Source organism: Eucyclogobius newberryi, unplaced genomic scaffold, assembly GCF_026437365.1.
Source record: "Eucyclogobius newberryi isolate DKJ021-1_F unplaced genomic scaffold, fEucNew1.0.hap1 SCAF_19, whole genome shotgun sequence".
Classification (NCBI taxonomy): Eukaryota; Metazoa; Chordata; class Actinopteri; order Gobiiformes; family Gobiidae; genus Eucyclogobius; species Eucyclogobius newberryi.
In genome coordinates this window covers 28,207,215-28,224,930 of record NW_027315823.1, presented here as the reverse complement: position 1 = coordinate 28,224,930, position 17,716 = coordinate 28,207,215, and the positions used below count along the sequence as shown (strand labels likewise).

Below are 17,716 nucleotides of genomic sequence, written 5' to 3'. Positions count from 1 at the left end.
CAGGTCTAATCAGGACTTAAATTAGAATCAAACCAGGTTAAAATCAAGACTGAACTGAACTTTGCTGAGTTACACCTCTTCAGAGTTACAATGTAATTCAACATATTGAATGAAACAATGAAGTACTTATTTAATTGTGAGGCCAAAACAGTGATCTAAGCCACACAGCTTATTGATTAGAATTAAGTAAAAATCAGATTTTGCTCTCATGAACACTTAAACTGGCAATATGAGAACACAAAAGAAACGAGTCACAAGAGTCGTTTTACTCCTTTAATTGTACCAAAGTGACAATATCTGGTAAAGTCGTTCAAATTACAGACAGTATTTACACGTACATGTGGTCAGTGCTTGTCTAAATAAATATCGGTCTCGACTCGGTTCATGCGAGTTTAAAATCCCAAAAGCAGCTCCACCGACGGCTCAAATATATTTCTAATCAACAAAGATTTAAAGACTAATACTAGTATTTTAATTTAGTACTGTAAAAATGCCATAAAACGTGAACTAAAATAATAGAAAATAATGAATTAATTCAGGGATACATTAAAAATCCGTCAATTTAGCGACACAATGGTTTAAGTAAGAACTTAAAGGGCCCGTATCAAGTGAAATTAAGTATTGTTTTTCAATTCAACCACACAATTATGACGTCTACACCTCAAAAACACTATTTAGTTGAGTTCTCTTTCATTTAAAATACTAAGTGTGCTGTTAAGGGCTGTTTTTCTGCCATAAATATCCAACATTTCAACCGCATTACCCACTGTTACCAGCAGAGGGCGGCAGACACGCATCTATCCAAACGAGTGGCTGCCTTAAAAGCAGTTTTCCATGTTATTTAAGGTCGTAAACGTGAGTGGCCAATGCAAAAAGATGTAAAATGAATAAAAATCCTTCAATAAATCATAATCTGGGAGATTCAATTGAGATACGAGAGTTCAGACGTGGAAAAGGACCGTTTAAAACATGAATCGTGGGCTGCAAATTAGGAAAGATAATGTCATAATGTGATTGAGGCTTAAACTAGGGCGGCAACAATTAATCCACATCGTATAGTCCTATTTTGGTCATCGAGATCTGGAGTAAACAGACTCTAAAAGACATGACAAAAGAACTGTTATGACAAAGACAGTGGCATTATTAGTAACAAATGTCAAAAAAGACTAAATCATTTCTGATCCTCATCAATAATATACTTTATTTGTAAATATTCTCTATCTGGCAGCCTTCAGTCACCATATTTCAGTCTTTATTTGGTTGATACTGTGTGTAAAAAGTCTAAATGTACAATAGAAACGTCTTAAACACAATATAAAACTACAACGTACAATGACCGTGGCTGAACTGAAATGGCACGTGTGATACATTCTTTTGCCATAAGAGTAAGTGCGTTTCCGGAGACAGGTTTGGGCACAAAGAAGCGGGTGTTTCGGTGTTAAACGATGCGTCCCTCCAGCAGGGGACGACTCTCCCCGGGACTTTGGCGACTCAGAAGGTTCCACAGTAGCAATGGCACCGAGGTCCGGACCTGAGCCGAGCCGGACTCCTCCACGAGCGGCTGGTACTGCTTCACGCGCCTGGGGACAGTTAGGGTTAGAATACTGGACAGACCCCGCAATTCAATGTTTCCCCGGGCAAATATACGTGAAATAAGATCATGCCCAGACTTCAGTATTTTTTGTGAAAATGTATCCCAAATAAGACTGCACAATATCAGGAAAAATGCAATATTCAACACTGTGTTTATAGTAGTATATAGTTTTCTTTTTATATCTCTCGATGTTATTGTCAAAAGATGCTATGTTACTTTATTTTATTTTATGCTTGTTCTCTGCGTCATGTTTTGTTCGGCTCTGTTTAGAAAATAATAATAATATGAGCAAATATTGCAATGTTAGTGTTATTTTAAATAGAATATGTTTGAATTCAATTAAAACTAAAAAAGCTCTTACACTTTATAATGAAAATCAAGAATAAATTTAGCAGTTTTATATTTTACACATTTTCTTCTGCTCTGAATATATATATAAAAAAAAAAAATGCAATATTACGTTTTTGTTTTTTTAAATAGAACACGTTTAAATTCAGTTAAAACAAAAAGGATCATGGACTTTACAGTGAAAATCAAGAATAAAAATAGCATTTTTTTTTTTTTACATTTGAATACAAAAAGATTGAGAACTTTGTGTCATTGTGATATTCTTATTTTATTTATATTGTCCCTAATCCCACAGTAGTGACGAGCTTTTTGTAGTTTTACACTTTGTTTTTCATGCCTGGTTTTACCTGTACTTTGTTTTTCATGCCTGGTTTTACCTGTACTTTGTTTTTCATGCCTGGTTTTACCTGTACATGAGGCCGACGCAGCAGACGACACAAGCCAGAACCATCACGCCCAGGACCGTGGCCGCGGTGCCAGCAGGAGATCCTGTGCCCGCTGCGGGGGGCAGAGGGAGTGTGGTGAGGTTTATGCTCACAAATGTGATCGTAACTCGGACTGGACTAATGACAGAACAGACATACGCACGAAGGAAGAAATCACCTCAGAACTCAACTTAGAAATAGACACATTTAAATAACAATGAACAAAAATGGGACAGTTATTAAGATTTCATAATGCTCCAATTCCTCTTTATTTTATTCCTCTGATGCCACGCCCTTTTTTTTCCTGGTCCAGCTTGTTTTTAGTGTGTGTTTTTGTCCCTGTCGTCATGTGTTGCTCTGTTTGTAGTTCTATGTTCTAATAAAAAAATAAAATAGCAAAAAATGATACAAATGTGATCCTTAACGTGTTGTTACCATGTTATTACATGTGGTAAATAACATATCTCCTGTTCGAGGGCGGCAGGAGTTTGGGACATAAGAACACGTCGTTGTAATACTTTTACAGTGGGAGATGTGTATGCAAATGTAAACTTACATGAAGGAATGAAAATGCACTTGAATGTACAGTAGTGCTGTCACAATACTGTTTGATACTTTATACAAATTTGAATGCCATAATGATAAGAAAATACACTTTTTAAATACAATAGAATGTCATTTTCAACACAAAATAATAATAGAAGCATTTCCAGTATTGCATGTGGTTTTGAGACAATTCTAAAACTATTCAGGAAGATCAAATTTAGTTTTTGTGTAATTTTGATATTAATTTTAATCTTGTATTTGTTGCAATTTTGCGTCATTCTTTTGATCTGTTTGTCTTTTTATGCTGCTCTGATAAGTAAACTAAATATGACAACACATATCCGATAAAGTAGCACGTGTTAGTCTTACCCAGGTTGACGTTGACTCGGGCGCTGGTCACGGCCAGGCTCACGTCGTTGGTGAGGGACACGTTGAGGCAGAAGACTCCGGTGTCGTTGAAGAACTGCCTGAGGACGAGCTGACAGTCCGGGGTCGGCACGGCGACAGAGCACAGTGTCTGGACCGGTGTGATGCAGTCTGCGTCTGACACAACAGTGCACACCTCGCTGGGCAAGCTGAGACCGCGACGGAAACAAAAGATATTTACGTTAACAGACCAGACTAGAGCATCCTGGATTTGAAGGCGGGAAACGATATTCTGATCATTCCTGGACTATACAGACTCTAAACATATACGAACAGACCTTTTTACAACAAAAACGGTGGCAATATATATTCCTTTTTAAGTCATTTTATGGTTGACAATGTATAGAAAACTCGTATGAAGTTCAAATATACAGATTTTTCTCCAATAGAGGCAAGTCCCCTTCAGTTTCAATTGCAGGGAAAAAAAGGAAAAGGTGGATTTATTTTGCCTGTTCCTGAAACTGGAGAGTGAAAATAAAGAAAGAAAAAAGAGAAGAAAATGGTGCAAAAATGTAGTTTTTTTTTCACCTCCAAAACTCTCGTATTTGTACATAAGAAACGTAAAATAGATTCATGTTATATTGTGGACAATTATAGGGAATGCAAATCTCCATGGAGACAAGCATGTTGTGAGTTTTACTGACCTTCCCTGGCATGAAATAGTAACATCCACAGCGTTCTGCTCCAGCGCCGTGGACAACGACACAACGTTTGACACTTGCACAATCTCCACACTCTCAATTCCCTCTGCAGAGAAACGCAAGAGAAAGAGTCACCAGTGTGCGAAGTCAAATGTACAGTAAAGTCATATCAATAAAGTCCAGGGTCAAACTTACGTATGACATCGACGGCGGTGGCGAGGGAGCCGTAGCGGTAAACAGTGCAGTCCGCGGTCAGCTCAGGGGCCTGTCGCTTAGCGATGACCAGGGGAACTTGAGCTTCAGCGGGTTCTGGAAGAGGATATGACAAAAGCTGTAGTAACAGTTGCTTTTAAACCTACTATTGAAGATGATGACCTAACTGTGCACTGACCACCACACTAACTTTAAAATAATGTTTTATGTTGCATTTTTAAGAGTGTCTGTGTCTTGTTTCTAAAAGAATCACCTACTCACTGATATTTAGGTATAAACATAATAGTATTTTATTTGTGCCCTAACCCTGGTATAATGGGTAGTGCTGTATTCTACCGCTGGCATAATTATTTCAACCGTATTGACTGAAAGCAGTGGAGCATTGCAGTCTCAATAATATGTGTGATGTCATAAGTATTGTGATATGTGATCCTTTGTCACTCACCTGCTGCAGCCGCGGTCACTGCCACCACATTCTCCGTCTCCACCACCTCTGCCTCGGCGACAGGAGCTGCCTCTGGGGCGGCTGTGGCAGCAGCAGCCACAGTGTTGTCTGCAGCTGCCTCCGTCTCCTCGACCACAGCTACATCGGCCGTCTCCACAGCGGTGGCTTCAGCTTCTGCGGCAGGTTCAGCCTGGACAGGTGCCACCTCTGTGGCTTCTTCTACAGCAGCTTCAGGAGCAGCCTCCTCAGCAGTGGCATCGGCAACAACGTCACCTACAAACACATCAAGTGCACATATTATGCTTTATGTCTAAGTAAATTCATATTTTACATTCTATCAGTTGCACTATACATTGATCTAAAATGAAACAGGATGCCATTTTTCAGGCCTATTCAAAGCCTATTCAGAACGTATTCCCTGCTGCACGGACCACTTCTTAATAGTGGTATTTGTGTATGACCCTGAAAATACAGAGCTGTGAGTGGGAGCACTAACGCGTCGAATGCAGGACATTACTCAAAGATGCATGAATAAATCCAAGTACAACTCTACAAAGCTAATTTTTCATAACAGGCCTCCTTAACCTTAACTCAAGTACATCACCTTCTGCGGCCTCGTCTTCAGCAGCCACAGCCGTGTCCACGGTCTCCTCAGTGGCCACAGTTTCAACAACAGCCTCCTCGGTTGCAGCATCAGCTTCTGAGAAAGAAACAAAATCAGTTTCTAACATGGCAGCTCAAAAAACAAGGACAGGGCGTAGTTTTTGCTATCATTAGGAAGAAGTACAGTTATTCGTCTGTTAGAACCATGTTGTTGCTAGCAGACTAATCAAGGATTGTACCTTCATCTGTAGCCTCAGTCTCAGCGGGAACAGCCTCAGTGTCAGCGGGAACAGCCTCAGTGTCAGCGGGAACAGCCTCAGCTGCAGCATCGATGGTGTCGCCTGCCACAGCCTCTTCTGTCACAGGTTCAACTGTGTCGGCTGTAGCATCAGCAGTGGCATCGGCTGTAGTATCAGCAGTAGCATCGGCTGTAGCATCAGCAGTAGCATCGGCTGTAGCATCAGCAGTAGCATCGGCTGTAGCATCAGCAGTAGCATCGGCTGTAGTATCAGCAGTAGCATCGGCTGTAGTATCAGCAGTAGCATCGGCTGTAGTATCAGCAGTAGCATCGGCTGTAGCATCAGCAGTAGCATCGGCTGTAGTATCAGCAGTAGCATCGGCTGTAGCATCAGCTGTAGCATCAGCATCAGCAGTAGCATCAGCAACAGTAGCATCAGCTGTAGTATCGACTGCAGCATTGACTGTAGCATCGGCATTAGCATCGGCGGTAGCATCGGCGGTAGTATCGGCAGTAGCATCGGCTGTAGCATCAGCTGTAGCATCAGCAGCAGTAGCATCAGCAACAGTAGCATCAGCTGTAGTATCGACTGCAGCATTGACTGTAGCATCGGCATTAGCATCGGCGGTAGCATCGGCGGTAGCATCGGCGGTAGCATCGGCGGTAGCATCGGCAGTAGCATCGGCAGTAGCATCGGCAGTAGCATCATCTCCGGTTTCAACTGCAGTCATCAAATTCATTCAATTATCACATTGCAGTCTTTAAATTGTAGTCTACCTTTGAGAAGCTCATTCATTCATAATGTAATTCAAATTGTATAACATTATCACAAACACTCTCCTTACTTCTTCTGGTATAGTACAGCCTGAAATCATAGGGGGGTTTGGGGGGATCCTCCCCCAAGAAATTTTGAATTAACTGTAGTAAACTCCTGCATTCTAGTGCTTTGTGGTCCTATATATTGTTGATATTATAGTTATATTATTGTGCCTCAGACCTTTCAATTCCCTGTATGGCTATGCCCCAAAGACAAGTGTTTGTTGCTTGAAGTGCGTTTGGTGTGTGTTGTTTTCTTTAAAACATCTAATTTCTTCATTGTATGCCAACCACCATAAAACAACAACAACAACAACAACAACAACAACAACACAATAAAGGATTATCTTATCTTATCTTAACTCTCCCTGGTGGCTGGGGCCGGTATCTCACCTGTAGCATCTGTCTCAGGGACCACTGCAGTGTCCACAGCGTCTGGGACAGCTGCTGGACTCACAACGACCACAACTGGAGCGACAGACGACTCCACAGGGACCACTGCAAAAAGAGAGGACAAACTGAGAAAACAATGTTGCTAAAACGTAACAAGGGCTGAAAGAATAATAATAATAATCTAAAACGTAATAGGCAAAAGCAAAGTTTGGAGTTATAATACAATCTGTCTTCTTTTAAATGTCCCACTGAAACGCCAAATAAACCCCTCTAATTGTAACACAGATAAAGCACAATTACATACTTTTCTTGTACAGCTTTAACACTGAAGTGGCGTTATGTAACTTTTGAATTCAATCCTATTATGCTCACCTGCAGTAGGGGTTCCGCAGGTGGGGATGCTGGCCATGAGGATGACCTGTGGTCTGAAAGCCCCCACAGCCTGGTACGTGTGCAGGACGGTGTGATCCCTGGAGATCAGAGTCCCCGTGTTGTCCCCAAAGTCCCAGGTGAAGCTGAGGTCGGCTGTGCTCAGGTACTGGCTCGGGTCGTGCAGGTTCACGCTGAAGGCCACGGCGCGGTTCTGGATGAAGCTCTGGTCCTCAGCGTTCAGGTCGTTCACTTGGCTCATGGAGATGGAGAACGGGACCTGGTCTGAGAGAGCGGAAATATTTCAAAAAGCTCACATCACAAGAGAGATAATGACGCACTGGATGGAATAAATCTTTAAATAATGTAGAAGCTTATTGAAACTATGCCACAGCAAATGTGTGCTTCTTTTTGGACAGGCAGTGAATGTAGCATCTTTAATTTTATGGGTTAAAGGTCAATAAAGTGTTGTACTTTTTCTAAAAGTTCAGACTTGACTGTGATATTTTACTATTACTCAAGTAAAAGTACAAAGTAGTGGGCCAAGAGTAAGAGTAAAAACAATATTGGGGGAAACTACTCAAGTAAGAGTAACTGTCTGTATGTAACATCTTTAACATTTATAAAGTTATAGTATTTTAAAGGACAAATGTATAACTCATGTATTTTTCATCTGCTGTTTTCCTTTTGCTGTTTTCCAAAAGAAGAACCAACAAAATCACACTCGCCTCATGATGCCAAAGTAAAAAGTGTTGTTCTAACACACATACGCTTCAGCCTGCACCTTTTCAAGCTTTCTGCACGCCAAGTGTTAGCTTTTCTGGAATAATGTCCTAATATTCCTGTGAATGAAAAGTCAAGTCTCTCCTGAGAGTTACCGGTGATGGTGAACATGGAGGAGGCGTAGCCCAGGGGGATGAAGTTGTCTTTTCCTCTCTGGTGGTAGATGACCAGCTCCATGTTGTAGGAGCCCATGGGCATGTCCTCTGTCCCGATGGCGAGCGATGAGGCCGGCCCGTCTGCCACCTGCCAAAAACGACCTGCCAGAACACAACTCATGTCAGGTCACTGCATTGGAACGAAACTCAACAAAGGATCGGCAAATACTTTGTTGTAGTAACTCACAAAGCGATTCCTATATTCAAAACCAATCAATTCTGACATTCATTTTACCAATAATGATTAAATATGTCAAAATTTACAAATTGACTGTAAAGATGTTGTGATGGCGTTTTTTTTTCTGCTGCCAAAAGTGCATTCCAGAAGTATCCATCTATTGTTTCCATTGTAGGAGTTTCATGTCCCAGATACGCACATGGTTTTAAAGTCAAGCGGAATGTTAATGTTGAAAATAGTTTGCGATGCTTTAAATCAGTGGTCCCCAAACTTTTTGACTCGAGGGCCACACTGGGTTCTAAAATTTGGCCGAGGGGCCGGGCCAGGAAAATATGGTGTGTTTGTGTGAACTAATGAATTACTATAAATTACACGCAAGATTTGACCTGTAACTTGTAACAAAGCAACAAATGCAAGGCTCAATGTACAAATTGTTTTTCAAATGCATTAAATAATGATTATTTTAATTACATTTCAGTTGAATAAACACAGCAGGAAAATTGACCTTCAATTTCAGTGGGAACAGTGTTGTTGATCTCCCTGTTTTGCATCAAAGTCTGGTGTAAGTTTTGTTGTGGCAATTCTCAGGATGGATCCTTTGGTGTTGGTCAGTGAAGGTGGATCTGTGACGGGCTTTGTTCATGTTCATGACACTGAATGTCTCTCATATGTAGGTCGAGCCAAACAAGACCAGCATCTTCTGTTCGTCCTCCAGAGGTTTTGTTTCGTTCAGTGAAGCATAAAAGTCGTTAAGTTTAAGAGTGTTGGACTGTTTTTTTATTAGCATTTCTTCTACCCATAAATGATCTAGTAGTAACAGCATGGAATGATTAATATCCATAAAAAAAAAAATCTTAATAAATGTCACCAGAATATGCAAACATTTTGACTTTAATGTTACATTTTTGCACTTCTGTCCTTCTCATGTCTCCAGTGGTTGGACACTTTGTCCAGGTCGATGCTGCATTTGCTTCTTGCTGTGACTTTATGATCATCAACTGCTCCAAAATGTGCCACTTCAAGACAATTTCTGGATGATATCATTCATAAACTAACAGGGTCGCACCTGTCATAAACCGCACGTTGTAACATGAGATATTTACACAGAAATGAACGCAGTAGAGATGCGTCCTTTAAACCGGGGGCCTCGTGGCGCACGCGGTCCGCTTTAGTCCCGCTTTAGACTCGCTTTAGAACAAATCACAGCTGTCTCTAGTGTCCCCTCTGTCCTTGAAGACTCTGTGTGGCTGATTTACCTGTGTCTTCACATCTGGATCATCTGCTCCTGAGCTCGTACTCATCGAGTGAGTGTTACTGTGACATGAGATATTTACACAGAAATATGGTCCAGATAATGATGCACATGTGTCTTTTGACTCGTGAGTCAGGTCTGGCCAAGAAAGTCTCATTTACACAATAGTGACACGCCAGTTGTCTATTGAACGTGCCCGCGGTCCGCGCTGCACCCCGGGTCGCGGTCCGCGCTGCGCTAATAAGACTAATTTCTCAGTGAATATGATTCTGATTGTAATAAAACAGCGTTTTGAAACTAAGAATGTAGAGAACACAACGTGCCCCCTGGACAGTGCTTCTACTCAGGGCCGGCCCAAGCCTTCAGGGGGCCCTAAGCGAAAACATTTTTGGGGGCCCCTCACCACGTCATCAGAATCAGTTTTATTGCCATTGTCAGTAAACAATTCACATATGGGAACTTTCTTCAACGCAAACAAAGCGCACCAAAACTCCAGGGCATCCGTTTGCCAGTCAGTTTATTCTTAGCACCTCACAAACTCAAATATTGCTAACTTAAATCCCACAATGCAACTTGGTATTCCGCTGACATCACCTCTACTCCCTGTACAAATAACACACGTCCCAGATATGTTTTTGGGCCTATTTGTGGGCATTAAGGGTCTACAGCCACATTAGCAGTTTAAATTAATGAACAGGGGGGGGGGGTCTGGGGGCTCTCCCCCAGAGATTTTCAGACCTTTTTTGGGTCTTCTGGTGCATTTTAATGTGGTCCAGCCGGCTAAAGTAAGAGTAAAATGTTGAGGTTGTAATGCTATAAAATGATGATGTGATGAAACTGTGCCAGGAGAAAATGATTAAAGCCAGTTATTAATACATTAGTGTACTTAATTACTCAATACAATATTGGCTATGAAAAATAATTATGGTCAAATTGATTCATTTTAACTGAAAATGTAAAAGTAATAGTTATCCTTACTAATTTATCTTACTGCTCCCAACTGTTCCTTCTTGCCAAAGTGACAAAACAAGTTATATTAAATTAAACAAATGGCATAAGCATTGCTTGATTAACAATTAACACTGATAAAACAGTGCAAACATGTTATTCCCAGAGAATGAACAGAAGGAGAAGTGAAGGTCCAAATCTAGCTATAGTGAAGAGACTGCGTTTCTGCAACTTTGCCACTTTTATATAAAAATATGTAGTATTATTCTAACAGACGTAATTATAATATGTCTGGTTATTTTTCACTATCAATTTATTATAATTTATAACAAAAAGTCTAATGATGCTTTTTAAATAAATTGAAATGTTTTATTGCTCTATTAAAAGTTAATTACAATATAAATATATATATATATATATATATATATATATATATATATATATATATATATATATATATATATATATATATATATATATTTGTTCTGATCAGAACATCACACACTGGACTCCTGCGTGAAACAATGCTGCGATGTGATTGGCTGATGGACCTCACGTGCATAAACCTTTACATTCCTCTTATTGCACTTTAAGAAGTCAAAGTAAAACAGACATCACGAGTCACGATTGATCTCACACATGGTGATGTGAGAGAGAGGGACGCAAACTCAAACCGCTCATCTCTAACTGAAGCTGCACAGGGGCCCGGGACAGGGGCCCGGGACAGGGGCCGCACACTGTTCACTCCAAAGTCTCACGTCAGAGGTTCTGGACGAGACGGCGCTCGTCCGGACCGGATCTCCGCCTCTTAGTGACCGGGGCATAGACGCCCCTCACCGGCCTCACCTGCAGCTCACACGGGCTGGTGTCAATGTTAAGCTCATTATCTTTCATTCAGACACATTATTGTGCGCGGTGCAGAGCTCTCGTCGCCTCCAGCCTGAGCGAACTAACGTGACAGAATCGTGTTGTTTCAAACAGCAGCATTAACCGTCTCTTTGTAAGAGAAGTTCAATACCTGGAGAGTGTTGTTGAGTTTGCAGTTTCTTTACATCGTCAAGAAGTTTCTTCTTTCGTTTTTCGGCATCGGGGGGATATATTCCTCTGGACATGATGACCACGCAGGGACCACGTTCTGTTGTGTTTATGTTTTGCTCTCGATCTCCTCGCGCACAATGAAGTTGACCAATCAGCGCAGGTTTGGTGTCTCGGTTGCCAGATTGTCATTACAAATAAATGCGGTTTGTGCGTTATGTTCCCGTTGTGTGCGCTGCCGCGCCAGCAGCGCTACTACACTAGTGGCGCACGCTGCGCTTGCACTTTGCATAAGACGGGTTGCCAGATTGGGGGCCCTATTAACGCCTCGGGGCCCTACGCGGCTGCTTAGTTCGCTTATAGTTATATACTTATCTTCAGTGTGTCAAACACTTGCGCTTCCTGCTTGATTGGCCCCGGTGGCCGTTTGTGGTAAATTTTATTTTCTTCGCGCCATAGACCTCATGTGCGAGCAGTGCGCAGCTTAGAGGGAACAGTGACATCTCTTGGGGAAATTTGGGCATTGCAGGCGAAAGGTAAAGTGAACGGCCAGCCACAGTATCATGAGTTTGACTCCGACATTTGCTAAAAAAAAAAAAAAAAAAAAAAAAAAAATCTTTTTTTTTTCCAAATTATTTTTCAATATAACTTGGACAAGCTTGGCGGGCCGGATTGAAAGGCCCAGCGGGCAGGATGCAGCCCGCGGGCCGTAGTTTGGGGACCACTGCTTTAAATAAATAATCTATTAATGAACAATCAGACACAAACATAGGATAGCGGTGAACTACCTGGCAACCACAATTTCAATCTTGTCAAGACTGATTTAGAATAGATTAAGTCTTGGCTAAAGGACAAGCCATTCTTTTATACACGAGTGTGGTTACAAAGTGGTTTTAACCGGTCTGAGCTGATAAGTCGTATTACACAAACAGAAAAAAATAAATAATCTAAAGTGCTGTGCCAAATCTCCTTGTGCTGTATCCGAGTTCTCACCCCAGGTCTTCCACACATAGATGTATTTCTGTGGCCGTCTCTGGGTTCTGATGGGCGTCCCGTCGGGGAACACTCCTGCGCCCTGAGCGTTTGGGTACACGGCCTGCCCCGCCTGGTACTGCTGTCCTGCAGGATACAGGGGAGAAGGGGCAGAGGTAGAAGTAGTAGGAGTAGGAGTAGTAGTAGTAGTACCAGTGTTAGTCCTTACCGTCCACAGTGCAGTTCTGGGCCCACACCACCGTCCCGTCTGAGAGCACCGTTTGGTTTGAGGGAAAGTTTAAGTTGATGTTGAACGTGGCTTTGGCTCCGGTCAGAGTCGGGGCATCGTTCTTCAGGTCAAAGGTCACATTACCGCCTAAAAACAAATGCCAATTTTTTTTTTTATTAAACATGCTATAATAGAAAAGTAATATTGTTGTCTAAAAATATAAAAAATAATGACAAATAATTCCCAACAAAAGCTGGCGATAAAACACCCAGCAAAACACTGATATTTGAAAAGTATCTAAACTTCTCTCTTTGCTGACTGATTGTGGTGTGAAGAAAATTATTATTAATTATTATCATTTATTTTTAAATGACGAATTCACCATCGCTCTATCTGGTTTTCTGGTGGAGCTTGAAGGAGACAAACAGTATACAAACAGTATACAAACAGTATACAAACAGTATACAAACAGTATACAAACAGTATACAAACAGTATACAAACAGTATACAAACACGAGACAAACACGAGTAGTAGTAGTAGTAGTAGTAGTAGTAGTAGTAGTAGTAGTAGTAGTAGTAGTAGTAGTAGTAGTAGTAGTAGTAGTAGTAGTAGTAGTAGTAGTAGTAGTAGTAGTAGTAGTAGTAGTAGTAGTAGTAGTAGTAGTAGTAGTAGTAGTAGTAGTAGTAGTAGTAGTAGTAGTAGTAGTAGTAGTAGTAGTAGTAGTAGTAGTAGTAGTAGTAGTAGTAGTAGTAGTAGTAGTAGTAGTAGTAGTAGTAGTAGTAGTAGTAGTAGTAGTAGTAGTAGTAGTAGTAGTAGTAGTAGTAGTAGTAGTAGTAGTAGTAGTAGTAGTAGTAGTAGTAGTAGTAGTAGTAGTAGTAGTAGTAGTAGTAGTAGTAGTAGTAGTAGTAGTAGTAGTAGTAGTAGTAGTAGTAGTAGTAGTAGTAGTAGTAGTAGTAGTAGTAGTAGTAGTAGTAGTAGTAGTAGTAGTAGTAGTAGTAGTAGTAGTAGTAGTAGTAGTAGTAGTAGTAGTAGTAGTAGTAGTAGTAGTAGTAGTAGTAGTAGTAGTAGTAGTAGTAGTAGTAGTAGTAGTAGTAGTAGTAGTAGTAGTAGTAGTAGTAGTAGTAGTAGTAGTAGTAGTAGTAGTAGTAGTAGTAGTAGTAGTAGTAGTAGTAGTAGTAGTAGTAGTAGTAGTAGTAGTAGTAGTAGTAGTAGTAGTAGTAGTAGTAGTAGTAGTAGTAGTAGTAGTAGTAGTAGTAGTAGTAGTAGTAGTAGTAGTAGTAGTAGTAGTAGTAGTAGTAGTAGTAGTAGTAGTAGTAGTAGTAGTAGTAGTAGTAGTAGTAGTAGTAGTAGTAGTAGTAGTAGTAGTAGTAGTAGTAGTAGTAGTAGTAGTAGTAGTAGTAGTAGTAGTAGTAGTAGTAGTAGTAGTAGTAGTAGTAGTAGTAGTAGTAGTAGTAGTAGTAGTAGTAGTAGTAGTAGTAGTAGTAGTAGTAGTAGTAGTAGTAGTAGTAGTAGTAGTAGTAGTAGTAGTAGTAGTAGTAGTAGTAGTAGTAGTAGTAGTAGTAGTAGTAGTAGTAGTAGTAGTAGTAGTAGTAGTAGTAGTAGTAGTAGTAGTAGTAGTAGTAGTAGTAGTAGTAGTAGTAGTAGTAGTAGTAGTAGTAGTAGTAGTAGTAGTAGTAGTAGTAGTAGTAGTAGTAGTAGTAGTAGTAGTAGTAGTAGTAGTAGTAGTAGTAGTAGTAGTAGTAGTAGTAGTAGTAGTAGTAGTAGTAGTAGTAGTAGTAGTAGTAGTAGTAGTAGTAGTAGTAGTAGTAGTAGTAGTAGTAGTAGTAGTAGTAGTAGTAGTAGTAGTAGTAGTAGTAGTAGTAGTAGTAGTAGTAGTAGTAGTAGTAGTAGTAGTAGTAGTAGTAGTAGTAGTAGTAGTAGTAGTAGTAGTAGTAGTAGTAGTAGTAGTAGTAGTAGTAGTAGTAGTAGTAGTAGTAGTAGTAGTAGTAGTAGTAGTAGTAGTAGTAGTAGTAGTAGTAGTAGTAGTAGTAGTAGTAGTAGTAGTAGTAGTAGTAGTAGTAGTAGTAGTAGTAGTAGTAGTAGTAGTAGTAGTAGTAGTAGTAGTAGTAGTAGTAGTAGTAGTAGTAGTAGTAGTAGTAGTAGTAGTAGTAGTAGTAGTAGTAGTAGTAGTAGTAGTAGTAGTAGTAGTAGTAGTAGTAGTAGTAGTAGTAGTAGTAGTAGTAGTAGTAGTAGTAGTAGTAGTAGTAGTAGTAGTAGTAGTAGTAGTAGTAGTAGTAGTAGTAGTAGTAGTAGTAGTAGTAGTAGTAGTAGTAGTAGTAGTAGTAGTAGTAGTAGTAGTAGTAGTAGTAGTAGTAGTAGTAGTAGTAGTAGTAGTAGTAGTAGTAGTAGTAGTAGTAGTATAAATGTCAAACTCACCCCTCCAGCAGTTTCTGAACCTGGCGTCTCCTTCTCTCCAGGCCGGATACATGCGAGTGTTCCAGGAGCGATACCGAGTGAACTGAGATCTCTGCCCTGTGAGAAAACAACGAAACAGTTCAGAAACACACTGGCATTCTCATTCATTGATTGATTGATTGATTGATTGATGCATTCATTCATTCATTCATGCATTCATTCATTACGGCACAATTTTGATTCAACACTTAATAATACCTCAAAATCACTCAAAGTTGCATCATATTCACAACAAAAACAATAAAGTTTATTTTTCTATGATCACAATTTTCTATTTGGTTTTATCTTTGCCTATAAATGCAAATAAATATGGCTTTTAGTATTGAGGTTCATGAAATAAGTCAAATTTGTTACACCAAATCACAATCTTTTACTGCCACAGAATTGGCTGATATAAAAAAGTAAAAAAGTGAAACGATTCAATTGACATTGGAATAAAAGCAATCAAATGTAAATTACAAGTCGACTATAAGAAAAGTCTCTCTCTGACGCCCGCGGCACATGGTTTAGAAATGCAATGTGGGTGGGTCAAGGACACAACAGGAGAATGCACTGGTCGAACAGCTGACCTTTGGGTCAATGAAAAGCGTAATATTTAAGGACGGAAGCTACTTGGAAGAATGCATTTAAAAATGTATGACACAGTGAACCCTGAAAGACTCGCTCTTATTATTACCTGTTTGAATTGTCTGTAACACTTAATAATTACACCTTAATAAAGCAAAAAAAGAACAAAGACTTAGTTAATAAATGAACAAATAGTTTATAATGAAGAGTTATAGAGTTATACATTAAATGCCTTTCGGTTTTTTTTGTTTTCTATATTTGATTGCAACAAAACCACAGCCATAACAAAACAAAAGTATGTATAAAAGTGAATTGTTATGTTGAGTCTTTAGTTGGTTGTATTATATAATTTGTGGCAGTGCATATTTGAGTGAGGTGTGTCTGAGCTGTGCGAGTCACACGACCCTCAATCCTCCACAATCCCCTTCATGTGATCGTCAGCTGAGGTTCACGTTAATCCAGCAGAGACCAAGACCAGAGCCCCAGAGGCAGAGGAGATATGTAACCAGGTCTAACCATGAGAAACCAAGTCTAACCATGAGAAACCAGGTCTAAACCAGGTCTAACCATGAGAAACCAGGTCAAAACCAGGTCTAACCATGAGAAACCAGGTGTAAACCAGGTCCAAACCATGAAGAACCAGGTCTAACCATGAGAAACCAGGTCTAAACCAGGTCTAACCATGAGAAACCAGGTCTAACTATGAGAAACCAGGTCTAAACCAGGTCTAACCATGAGAAACCAGGTCTAAACCAGGTCTAACCATGAGAAACCAGGTGTAAACCAGGTCCAAACCATGAAGAACCAGGTCTAACCATGAGAAACTAAGTCTAAACCAGGTCTAAACCAGGTCTAACCATGAAGAACCAGGTCTAACCATGAGAAACCAGGTCTAAACCAGGTCCAAACCAGGTCTAAACCAGGTCTAACCATGAAAAAACAGGTCTAAACCAGGTCCAAACCATGAAGAGCCAGTTCTAACCATGAGAAACCAGGTCTAAACCAGGTCTAACCATGAAAAAACAGATCTAACCATGAAAGACAAGGTCTAAAGCATGAAGAACCAGGTCTAACTATGAGAAACCAGGTCTAACCATGAAGAACCAGGTCTAGCCCAAGGAAAAACAGGTCTAACCATCAAGAACCAGGTCTAAACCAGGTCCAAACCATGAAGAACCAGGTCTAACCCAAGAAAAATAAGGTCTAACAAAGAAAAAACAGAATCAAAACCAGATCTAAATCATGAAAAAAAAAAAAAAAGTCTAACGTCTCTACAACTTCCATTTGTGCGTCTTGTTAGATATTAAGGTATATAAAATATTGAGATCGTTTGATGAAAATAAGAATTTTTAAAAATACAATCCGGAACCGTAATCCAAACCTACTAATTGGGGGGTAAAATAGCTCAAATATTTTGCAGTAAAGTTCATATATTGTAAGTTTATCTTCTATAACAGCCATGAATTAAGTCATTAAAGCCACAAATTGATTATTAATGTTGAAACTACAATTAGTCACAGTAATTAACATCCAAAGTCTTTCTCACTGGTTTATTTTATCAAACCTGTCACACTCTTAATATCTAAACACACAAAATGAAGCAGAACAAATGCGTGTCACAGGTTTTACTCACTTGCACTGGCCACAGTCAGAGCCACGAGCAGCAGCAGTAGTGTTATCCTCGTCGTCATGTTGACAGGATGTGTGAGCCCGGATCTTCAGCTCTGTGAACAAGAACAGGACTAGGGCCGGTCTCGCTCTTTAAGGACCCCACTCTTAGAGAAACCCCTCTAAACTGTGACATCACAAGGGAGTGCGGGCTCTGGAGACGCCTCCTGGACACGATACAGAAACACAGAGCTTTTATGGGCTTATATCACTGTCAAGTTTTGTCAGGTCCTACATTCGTATCTTTTCAGTGTTATAATGTTTTACTGTAATCCTCATCCAAAACATACAGAGTAGTGTCAGTTTAATGCATCTGCCTAAAGAGCATCTAAAAGTAGCTTTAAATGTTTTTTTAAAGGCTTCTTTTTGTATTGTGACAATATTATAGTACCAAATATAATAAAATAATATAATAT

General features: G+C 40.0%; 1 protein-coding gene across 1 annotated transcript; it reads right to left on the bottom strand.

Moving 5' to 3' along the window:
- Positions 1-259: 259 nt before the first annotated feature.
- Positions 260-17,417, bottom strand: pmela (premelanosome protein a). Its single transcript, XM_072452579.1, has 16 exons — positions 17,266-17,417; positions 15,027-15,122; positions 12,610-12,756; positions 12,402-12,527; positions 7,936-8,097; positions 7,061-7,342; positions 6,689-6,793; positions 5,950-6,200; positions 5,481-5,670; positions 5,243-5,338; positions 4,639-4,911; positions 4,176-4,289; positions 3,984-4,086; positions 3,283-3,488; positions 2,350-2,440; positions 260-1,580 (listed from the first exon to the last, which is right to left on the bottom strand). Exons 1-16 carry the CDS (start codon positions 17,321-17,323, stop codon positions 1,439-1,441), a joined length of 2,442 nt encoding a protein of 813 aa, XP_072308680.1. The 5' UTR covers positions 17,324-17,417; the 3' UTR covers positions 260-1,438.
- Positions 17,418-17,716: the final 299 nt, after the last annotated feature.